This window comes from Amblyraja radiata, chromosome 17 (assembly GCF_010909765.2).
Source record: "Amblyraja radiata isolate CabotCenter1 chromosome 17, sAmbRad1.1.pri, whole genome shotgun sequence".
NCBI classification, from domain to species: Eukaryota; Metazoa; Chordata; class Chondrichthyes; order Rajiformes; family Rajidae; genus Amblyraja; species Amblyraja radiata.
This window is the reverse complement of record NC_045972.1, coordinates 47,347,535-47,359,595: the sequence shown is the minus strand read 5'-3', so window position 1 is coordinate 47,359,595 and position 12,061 is coordinate 47,347,535. Positions and strand designations below refer to the sequence as shown.

The 12,061-nt window shown below is 40.1% G+C and overlaps 1 protein-coding gene across 2 annotated transcripts in view; it reads right to left on the bottom strand.

The window, feature by feature from the left end:
* The window catches only part of itfg1 (integrin alpha FG-GAP repeat containing 1), a 124,402-nt gene that overhangs the window by 33,744 nt on the left and 78,597 nt on the right, over nt 1-12,061 (bottom strand). For both annotated transcript variants that reach the window (XM_033036401.1, XM_033036402.1), the window contains exon 13: nt 6,662-6,705. In XM_033036401.1, the coding sequence (XP_032892292.1) occupies nt 6,662-6,705 (44 nt within the window). The remainder of the gene's footprint in view (nt 1-6,661; nt 6,706-12,061) is intronic.

Here is a 12,061-nt window from a genome sequence, read left to right as displayed (position 1 = left end):
ACAATGACAATAAATTGAATCCAATCCAATCCAATTAAAGATCAGCCTGCTACACATCAACCAAAAAAAATCAAATGGACTAAAGGTTTGTAAATTGAGAAATAAAATTGATTTCTGTAACATGACATATCAAAACAAAGTGTGAAACTGTTTTTAGATCATTTGGTTCAAAACTGATGCAAGAAATCACATTGCCTAAACATTATGCCGGCAATGTTACTTAACAATTCATTGATGTTAAAACATTTATGACGGTTGTTTTTAAACTTTGATTTCTTTTACAAATCCATGCTGACATTACTGAAGTGATCTTTGAATTTTTTAAACTAATGGCTTGCTTTCTGTAACACGATGGTTTCTCCACTGCATTCTTGACTAGCTGGAACCTCAACCAGTAAATGAAAAGGTACACAAATTGCTGGGGAAACTCAGCGGGTGCAGCAGCATCTATGGAGCGAAGGAAATAGGCGACGTTTCGCTCAGCGGAAATTGGAGGAACAGCACCTCATATTCCGTCTGGGGACCTTGCGTCCTTATGGCATTAACATTGAATTCTCCCAATTTGGCTAGCCCTTGCTGTCTCCTCCCCTTCCTTAACCCTCTAGCTGTCTCCTCCCACCCTCCCATCCGCCCGCCCTCGGGCTCCTCCTCCTCCTCCCCTTTTCCTTCTTTCTTTCCCACCCCCCATCAGTCTGAAGAAGGGTTTCGGCCCGAAACGTCGCCTATTTCCTTCGCTCCATAGATGCTGCTGCACCCGCTGAGTTTCCCCAGCAATTTTGTGTACCTTCGATATTCCAGCATCTGCAGTTCCCTTTTGAACAGTAAATGAAAAGAACTGGTTGGTCATAGAGTGACACAGTGTGGAAACAGGCCCTTCGGCCCAACTTGCCCACAACGGCCAACATGTCCCCCACCTGCCCGCGTTAGTCCATATCCCTCCAAACCTGTCCTATCCATGTACTTGTCTAACTGTTTGTTAAATGTTGGGATAGTCCCTGCCTCAACTATCTCCTCTGGCAACTTGTTTCATACACCCACCACCCTTTGAGTGAAAAAGTTACCCCTCAGATTCCTATTAAATCTTTTCCCCTTCACTTTATGTCCTTTGGTCCTATATTCAGTTACTCTGGGCAAGAGACTCTGTGCATCTATCCCATCTATTCCTCTCATGATTTTATGAACCTCTATAATATCACCCCTCATCCTCCTGTGCCCCAAGGAATAGTGCCTTAGCCTATTCAACCTCTTCCTTTAGCTTAGACTCTCTAGTCCTGGCCACATCCTCGTAAATCTTCTCTGTACCCTTTCCAGATTGACAACATCTTTCCGATGTTCTCACGTTCGACATCGGGGTTCCATCATTCCCAGAACTGAACACAATACTCTAAATGCGGCCTCACCAACATCTTATACAACTGCAACATCACCTCCGAACTTCGATACTGACTGACTGAATCATTACCGACTGATTCTGCTGGTTCTGCTGAAGCATTTCTGTTTCTTATCAGCATGCAAATATTCTATCATGTTGAGTACATATTCATTTCACAACCAACTTTTCCATTTTATTTTGTCTTTTGTGAAACACATCACAAGTTGCTTTATTCTTCCCATAAAGAAAACAGTTACAGATTTCCCTGCTGTGTTGACACATGAGCAGAGACTTCACTGACAGAAGGCATTCTCAGTTGGAAACAAGCTGATCAGAACACCAATTTCCCTACAACTAAAAAGTACCACATGTTGTCAAGCCAAGAGACGGCTGAGCTGAATGCATGTCACATGGTTGACAAATTCAAATGCTAACATAGGGTATTCAAACCCTCATTGCCAGTAGATAAGGCAAGAGACAAGAGTAGCAAAGTCAATTGTGGGTCCCTTGTAGGCGGACACGGGCAAAATGATGATGGGTAACAAGGAAATGGCAGAAGAGTTGAACAGGTACTTCGGATCTGTCTTCATTAAGGAAGACACAAACAATCTCCCAGATGTACTTGAGGACAGAGGATCTAAGGGGGTAGAGGAACTGAAATAAATTTTCATTAGGTGAGAAATAGTATTTTGTAAGCCAATGGGACTGAAGGATGATAAATCCCCTGGGCCGGATGGTCTGCATCCCAGAGTTCTCAGGGAGGTGGCTCTAGAAATAGTGGACGCGTTGGTGATCATTTTCCAATGTTCAATAGATTCAGGATCAGTTCCTGTGGATTGGAGGATAGCTAATGTTATCCCACTTTTCAAGAAAGGAGCGAGAGAGAAAACGGGGAATTACAGACCAGTTAGCCTGACTTCGGTGGTGGGAAAGATGCTGGAGTCAATTATTAAAGAGGTAATAATGGGGCATTTGGATAGCAGTAAAAGGATTAGTCCAAGTCAACATGGATTTGTGAAAGGGAAATCATGCTTGACTAACCTTCTGGAATTTTTTGAAGATGTAACAAGTAAAATGGATGAAGGGGAGGCAGTGGATGTAGTGTATCTAGACTTTCAGAAAGCCTTTGATAAGGTCCCGCATGGGAGACTGGTGACTAAAATTAGAGCACATGGTATTGGGAGTAGGGTGTTGACATGGATAGAAAATTGGTTGGCAGATAGGAAGCAAAGAGTAGGAGTGAGCGGGTCCTTTTCAGAATGGCAGGCAATGGCGAGTGGAGTGCCGCAAGGCTCGGTGTTGGGGCCGCAACTGTTTACCATATATATTAATGATTTGGAAGAGGGAATGAGGAGCAACACTAGCAAGTTTGCAGATGACACAAAGCTGGGTGGCAGTGTGAACTGTGTTGAGGATGTTAGAAGGTTGCAGGGTAACCTGGACAGGTTGAGTGAGTGGGCAGATGCGTGGCAGATGCAGTATAATATAGATAAATGTGAGGTTATCCACTTTGGCGGCAAAACAAGGGGGCAGATTATTATCTCAATGGGGTTAGGTTAGGTAAGGGGGAGGTGCAGCGAGACCTGGGTGTCCTTGTACACCAGTCACTGAAAGTTGGCGTGCAGGTACAGCAGGCAGTGAAGAAAGCTAACGGAATGTTGGCCTTCATAACAAGAGAATTTCAGTATAGGAGTAAAGAGGTTCTTCTGCAGTGGTATAGGGCTGTGGTGAGACCACATCTGGAGTATTATGTACAGTTTTGGTCTCTTAATTTGAGGAAGGACATCCTTGTGATTGAGGTAGGTTCATGAGATTGATCCCTGGGATGGCGAGACTGTCATATGAAGAAAGATTGAAAAGACTAGGCTTGTATTCACTGGAGTTTAGAAGGATGAGGGGGCATCTTAAAGAAACATATAAAATTTATAAAAGGACTGGACAAGCTAGATGCAGGAAAAATGTTCCCAATGTTAGGCGAGTCCAGAACCAGGGGCCACAGTCTTAGAATAAAGGGGAGGCCATTTGAGACTGACGTGAGAAAAATTGTTTTCACCCAGAGAGTTGTGAATTTGCGGAATTCCCTGCCACAGAGGGCAGTGGAGGCCAAGTCACTGGATGGATTTAAGAGAGTTAGATAGAGCTCTGGGGGCTAGTGGAATCAAGGGATGTGGGGAGAAGGCAGGCACGAGTTATTATTTTGGGGCGATCAGCCATGATCACAATGAATGGCGGTGCTGGCGCGAAGGGCCGAATGGCCTCCTCCTGCACCTATTTTCTATGTTTCTAGAACACAAATCTTTCAAATATTTCAGACATCATAGTAATCCTAATTTAACTTTGTTATTTATAACATTTTTCATAGACTGAACACCTACATTTTTTATCTTGCACTTCAACTGAAAGATTATTACAGGAATTAAACTAAATGCTAAATCAGTACATATCTGCTGTCAGTTCAGCTCAAAAAGAGATCTATTTACCCACAGAGAGCAAATCTGATGTGTAATATTTTCTTTATAAATAAATGGCATAACTATTTATTCAAGAACACAAAATAGGAGTTGGATCTTGAATTTACAAGTAAGGATGAAAATTAATTTAATGACTGGAACACTGAAGTCAGCTCTTATGGGACTGGCTTTGGCAGTGGCAACCCTCACTCTTCCCACATATCGGGAAGCCTCCATTGCCTGTTTTGCCAATTTCATCTTTGCAAACACAGCCCACGGGACCCACTGTCGGTCACAAGACGGGCTCAGATCACCGTTCAAACCGAGTAGTTCACCGTGGGAATACGTCCAATGATACAACGATGGAGGGAGGTGTCAATGGAAGAACATAGTCACAAACAAAAATCTAATCACCGACTCGATGGAAATCATAAGCATACCACAAAGTTGTGGAGGAATGCAGCGGGTCAGGCAGCATCTGTGGAAGGAATGGACAGATGATGTTTTGGACAGAGCCCTTCTTCAGACTTTTGGTCGATGTGCAGCAAGCTGCTCTGTAATGGTCATTGTCACTTTTTTAAATTTCAGATACCTTGGATGGGTGAATAAGGAATTTCCTACACAGGGTTTAACGGGATGCTAAGTCATTTTTAGGATTCATTCTAAATGCAATGACCATTTGAACCAATAACACCTATTTGAATGTGATAGTAAACCTTTACCCTGTTTCTTTAATGATCTAATTTCATCATATTTTCCATTAAACTCTGTTCATCCATGTCCTGATCTGGAATACTGAACATTACAGATCAAAATGAGTGTTTGCTGTCCATATTTCCCTCCTTGTAGAATCTTCAGAATATTGGTCCATTGAATTTTGAGACATTTATCATATAACCTTGCCAATGACATTTCTCCACATGAACGGTATGCCCAGAAGCTTACGGTTTACAATTTACTCTCCTCATTCATAAATATTTTTTATACCAAAGATTTATTTTCAGTTTAACAACACAGAATTAGTATAATATTTCACCACAATTGTTGCCTGGTATCCTTTATATTCAATGGGTTGATGTAAACAACTTCAAGCAGATCATTGAATGCATTCAGCTATCATATTTCATTCATTGCTTCTTTAGAAACATAGAAAATAGGTGCAGGAGTAGGCCATTCGGCCCTTCGAGCCTGCACCGCCATTCAATATGATCATGGCTGATCATCCAACTCAGTATCCTGTACCTGCCTTCTCTCCATACCCCCTGATCCCTTTAGCCACAAGGGCCACATCTAACTCCCTCTTAAATATAGCCAATGAACTGGCCTCAACTACCTTCTGTGGCAGAGAATTCCAGAGATTCACCACTCTCTGTGTGAAATTTTTTTTTCTCATCTCGGTCCTAAAAGACTTCCCCCTTATCCTTAAACTGTGACCCCCTGTTCTGGACTTCCCCAACATCGGGAACAATCTTCCTGCATCTAGTCTGTCCAACCCCATATTCTTTCTTTCTGAATACAATTGCTTTCAGGTTAATTAGTTTAGTTTTAGTTTTGTTTAGAGCGACAGGGTGGAAATGGGCACAGCAACCCTGTACGTTATTCCACCTTTTCATCCACTGCATAGACACTTGGGGCAATTTACAGGGGCCAATTAACGTACAAACCCCCACATCTTTGGGATGTGGGAGCAAACCAGAGAACCCAGAGGAAACCCACGCAGTCACAGGGATAATGTGCATACTCCATATAGACTGCACCCCGGGATCGATCCTGGGTCACCAGCGCTATGAGGCAGCAGCTCTACCTAATTAAGTTTGAAATTCAATTAGGATTAAATTTCAAACAGGTAAATCTACACACTTGTAAAGAGTTGTATTTATAATAATTTGAAAGACATAAAGCACCTAGTAATGCAAATAATCTGGCTGTGTCAGTCTCAAATTCCTTCAGAACTATGTAAAAACAACCTGCTGTATTGATATTTTCAATGTATGTAGACTGCTAAAAAAGATGCAAGTATTCCTTTATCAATAGTCAAGTTTATGTTTTGTAAAAACACGGACAATTTCTAGGATGATAAAGTCAGTCAAACATTTTTATGGTCACATTCACCACAATACAGCCGTAATAATGTTTTATCATCCTTGCAATCCAAGGGAAAAGGGCAGAATGGTATCTGAAAGTCTGACCCCTCACATTCATATCCCTTACAGATGAGAGATAGATTGGGAAAGTCAACTTTCATATGAAGACAAACAGAACAAAGCAGTCAATCCAAACACCAATCGGAAATGGTTCACATTTCTGAAACCAACTCGTTATTATGATTCCATTATTTTGACAAGGATATTAGATTCTCTCCCCACACCCAAATACATTAAACCTAGATATTTGGAATGAACAAAAAAAATCAGATTTGAGAAAACAATCAAACCTATTCAATTTATAATGTTAACATTATTCAAATGGAATTGAAAATGTTAACATACAAAAATATTTGGTGTAGTTGGCCATTTTAGTATTGGGTTCATTTCAACTAGCTTTACCCACTAACTGTTCATACCATCTGTCAATTTAACATACATAGCACAATCTGACCATATATTGCGACCAGAACATTAATAATTTGAGATTTGAAATGTTCTAATATAACTTTTACATTGTAATTTCATATAATGTAAAGTGGAATCCCATTTCTTGGTAATGCATGCTTCAAAAGCGAGATGCTTAGTAATGTTATGTCAAACAATTTTCAAAAACCATTCCCATTCAATACCAGCTTTTAAAGTTTGCAACAACATTGAAATGAACATTATTTAAACACGGTAACATTACTTACTGTTACTTTGCGGGGGCAATCACTGGAACACAATCCACTGAGAACTAATGACAAAATGAAACAATTGGTGTTAAAAATAGAGTTTAAAGCTGACGTTGATAAAAAACTTTAAGAAATAAATTTTGACCAAGTAAGATTCTGTACGTGGGAAATGAAACAAAAGGATGTATTCCAGTTATGTCTGGATGGAGGATGACTAAGATGCACATAAGCACAGAAGTCTGAAGAAGGGTCTCGACCTGAAACGTCACCCATTCCTACTCTCCAGAGATGCTGCTTGTCCCGCTGAGTCACTCCAGCATTTTGTGTCTATCTTCTAAGCCATTTGATCTATACTTTTAGTTCAGAAATCAAATATTAAAAAAAATAATGAAACAAAGTAAATTGGTAAGTAGCTAACTGAAAGTGGAAGTTCCTCTGCAATGCAAATGGAAGAATTTGGAATCCAAAATCATGCTCTAATTGAACTACTGGCAGTTACGTGAAATCATGACATGATACATTCTGCAAGGGTTTCATTATATATTCCATTAGTTTACAATGGAAATGGCTGATGTAAACTGACATTAACATCAATAAAGACTTTGTATGCAGATGTATATGGATATAATAACTGAAATAATAGTTTCTGTGTTTTAAAAGCAATAGGTTCCAATAATGCCAAAATATTCCTTAAATCTCACTCAATTAACCAGAAAATTAATGAAAATTACCAACGATTGTATAAAGGAAGCCTATTTTGTTCCATTAACTCTAATGAGTTAAAATTTGTAAATGCAAGGTCGAGTCTGTTCTCTAGCATGCTATCAGTTATGTTGCTTTTAAGAATTCCCCCTTATCTATTACCGCACATTAGGCTTCAAAAGCAATTTGCTTCTTAAACAGACAATATTCATTTGATTGGCTTCAATTTAGATCCTTTCTATCGACCACCCACAATACTGTCACAGTAATATATGACACAGATTTTAAAAGTGCACATTCACATGTATATATATATTCATCAGGAATGGTCACATTTTTGGAACATTAAACTGATATTTTGCCAAACAAGCGTGTTTTGAACAATAAACTGTATTGCAGGACACTATCCAATTAATGAAGAAAATACCTTCATAAATGCTGCAAAGGTACATTCAAATATACAGCGTTGCTTTTAAAAATCTCGGAGGTTAATTACTGCTTAATTTACATGCTTTTAAAATGGGATTAAGATTCTGATCAGCAATTTTGCATGGGAGATTTCAATCTGCATATTGATTGGACCACCGAAACTGGCAAGATAATCATAGAACTCAGATCTCTCTCTGCTGTAGGCTTTACAGTAGCCTAGCAATTAAGAATTCAAGAAAGATCAAACTTGTGATATTAATAGAGTAAATTTGATGGGTATTGTCAGGAAATTATGAAACCTACAAGCTAGCAGGATCAACTTCAAATTTAAAAAAAAGCTTTATATAGGAGCAAATCTAGTTTGGTGGCAATTTGCTTTAAAAGAGTAGTTACTGCATTGATAAGAAACAAACCAGAGTCAAAGGATATTATGAAATAAATAATATTAATATCAGCATTAACGTAAGTGGTGATAACTAACCAGACATTTGATATACCGAATATTCAACTGAATTTGCGGAACCATTTCCAGTGAAGGTAATGCTTAACATCAGCATTAACGCAAGTGGTGATCTTCACTAGAAATGGTTCAATACATTCAGCTTTAGTTCAACAATTATAATTGCAATTTATTTTGTATTATTCTGATACATTCTGATCATTCAGAGGCATTAAACATTCAGTATCCTTAGGATGCGAACAACTCTTCAAGGCAGTGCTTACTGTTAACGCCGAGTTGTCCCAAGGGCATGAAGAGTCAATGCCACGGTTTGGGAATGGAATAACGTGCAAATCCACATTAAAAGGACATTAACTTGATATTTAGATTCTATGACAATTTAACAGCTTTCAATCTCATTTCCAGTTACTGTCCTCAAAATGTACTGTACTCCATTTCAAAACATATCACAGTGAGAATTGATCTCTCAGTTTCTTCAAGTTTCTGCAGAAAGCACTATCTGTTGTACACCATTAACAATCATATCTAACCTATGATGAGCGTTTGTCGGCACTGGGCCTGTACTCGCTAGAGTTTAGAAGAATGAAACAAACAAACACATAGAAAAGAATGACCTCATTGAAATGTACGGAATAGTGAAAGGCTTGGATAGAGTGGATGTGGAGAGGATGTTTCCACTAGTGGGCGAGTCTAGGACTAGAGGTCATAGCCTCAGAATTAAAGGACGTTCTATTAGGAAGGAGATGAAGATAAATTTCTTCAGTCAGAGGGCGGTGAATCTGTGGAATTCTTTTCCACAGAAGGCTGTGGAGGCCAAGTCAGTGGATATTTTTAGGGCAGAGATAGATAGGTTCTATCTTCGGTGCTGGCTCGAAGGGCCGAATGGCCTCCTCCTGCACCTATTTTCTATGTTTCTTGATTAGTACAGGTGTCAGAGGTTAAGGGGAGAAGACATGAGAATGGGATTAGGAGGGAGAGATAGATCAGCCATGATTGAATGGCGGAGTAGACTTGATGGGCCGAATGGCCTATTTCTACTCCTATTCCTTATGACCTTACTCTTCTTGCATGACTACACAACATATTTAGCACTTTAACTTAAAGTTTTATCTTTGAATTTTAGACTTTCTTAATCAGAGGTGAAGTTGAGAAGTACAAAAGATCAAACAGATCTGCGCAGGCCTAATGAACTTTCAGATTATCTAACTACGGGCAAATGAATGTTGCCATTTAAAGCAAACAACTAACTTCAAGAAATAAACGAAAGGCGGTTACAATCAAATTTAAAGATATTCAGCTCTGTAATCTAGAGTGAAAGTTCCCTTCACGCAAGTGAGAATTTGAATATAGTTTAGAAACATAGAAAATAGGTGCAGGAGTAGGCCATTCGGCCCTTCGAGCCTGCACCGCCATTCAATATGATCATGGCTGATCATCCAACTCAGTATCCTGTACCTGCCTTCTCTCCATACCCCCTGATCCCTTTAGCCACAAGGGGCACATCTAACTCCCTCTTAAATATAGCCAATGAACTGGCCTCAACTACCTTCTGCGGGAGAGAATTCCAGAGATTCACCACTCTCTGTGTGAAAAAAGTTTTCCTCATCTCGGTCCTAAAAGATTTCCCCCTTATCCTTAAACTGTGACCCCTTGTTCTGGACTTCCCCAACATCGGGAACAATCTTCCTGCATCTAGCCTGTCCAACCCCTTAAGAATTTTGGAAGTTTCTATAAGATCCCCCCTCAATCTTCTAAATTCTAGCGAGTACAAACCGAGTCTATCCAGTCTTTCTTCATATGAAAGTCCTGACATCCCAGGAATCAGTCTGGTGAACCTTCTCTGTACTCCCTCTATGGCAAGAATGTCTTTCCTCAGATTAGGAGACCAAAACCAGATAATATTAGTTGAGTGCTATTAACAGTGACTCAAGCACTCATTGCAATAGTGAATTAATTTATGTCATGAATACAGAAATACATATTAAATTAAACAAATGCACATGTTCATTCATATAATGTTCAAAGTGAATCAGGATGTCCCAAAATGATTTACGAAAGGCAGAAACTAATTTGTGCACAGCTAAATTCCATAAACAGCAATGGGAATTGTATAATCTATTTTCCCCAGATTTTAGTTGAAGGATAAATATTTCCCAAGACATCAAAGAATTAAGATCTGCTCTTCAAAATCATGCTACAAGATGATTCATCAAGCCAGTGGTAGATATCTCATGTGTAGGAAGGAACTGCAGGTGTGTAGGAAGGAACTGCAGATGCTGGTTTAAACCAAAGATAGACACAAATAAACTGGAGTAACTCAGCGGGACAGGGAGCATCTTTGGAGAGAAGGAATGGGTGACGTTTCGGGTCGAGACCCTTCTTCAGACTACAGATGCTGGCTTCCATGTGAATGAATGAATAAGTTTATTGGCCAAGTATTCACATACAAGGAATTTGCCTTGGAGCTCCGCCCGCAAGTGACAACATGACATACAGTGACAGTTAGGAATGACACGTAAAACATTAAACATTAATGTTTAATTAATTAGGAAGGAACTGCAGATGATGGTTTACACCGAAGATAGACACAAAATTGTATACATTTTCAACCTCTATCCACTATGTTCTGAGGTCTCCACTGCTTTAAAAGGACATTCGTAATACCAGCGCCCAAGGAGAGCGAGGCGACATGCCTCAACGACGACCAACCCAATGGCACTCACATCTATTGTGATTAAATTCTTACAGTGCGTCTCCCTATGTAACTGTTTCTCAACTTCCTCACTGGTTAACCTCAATCAGTACAGATTGGCAACAATATCGCCTCCTCACTGACCATCAGCACCGGGACTCCTCAGGGTTTATGTTCAATCCCCTGCTCTATGTTCTCTGACATTTTTAATGTCCTTTAATGTGGATCTGTACATTACCATTCCCAAACCATTGCATTGACTCATGCTCTTGGGACAACTTGGTATAAGGAATAAGCACTGCCTTACAGAGTTGTCCACATCCTAACAACACTGTGACTGAGTGGCCAAGCACTGCTCCAATGATCCTTTAAATTCTCTGATGTTACCGCTGTCATTGGACAAATTATAGGTATTGACAAGTCAGAGTTCAGAAGTTAGATTGATAATCTGGTCAATCTTGGTAAATCAAGTCTTATTCACTCTACCTTAATTGGTACACGTGACAATAAAATCCCTTTGAACCTTTAAACTTTAGCAACATGCAGCTGACTGTCGACTTAAAAAAGGGAAAGGTGAGGGATCATGCACCCGTTTTCATTGGTGGGACAACGGAGCAGAGGGTCAACAGCTTCCAAATCCTGGGAGTTCACTTCTCTGATGATCTGTCCTGGTCCAACATATTGATGCATTCATAAAGAAAGCTCACCAATGCCTCTACCCCATCAGATGCGCGAGGAGCAGGTTGCCGAATGCGCTCCCAAACTTCTAGACGTACACTGGAGAGCATCACGGCTGCCTGCAACACAGCCTGGTTCAGAATTTGAACACTCAAGAATGAAGGAGGCTGCAGTGGGAGGTGGACATTGCCCGGTCCACCAGCAGTGAGATCTACAGGAAGCACTGCTTCAGGAAGATAGCTAATATCAAAGATCAACACCACCCTGGCCGTACTCTCTTCTTGTTGCTACCATTGGGAAGATGATACAGGAGCCTGAGAGCGTTACCTTCTTGGTTCTTCTTCTTCTTGGTTTCTTGGTCCTCCAAAATATTCCAAATGGAATTTAAACTGGAGGTGGTGAAGGGAGGACTTAAGCCAGAAAGGGTTATTGGGAAGAAAGAGCTACTTTAAATTTA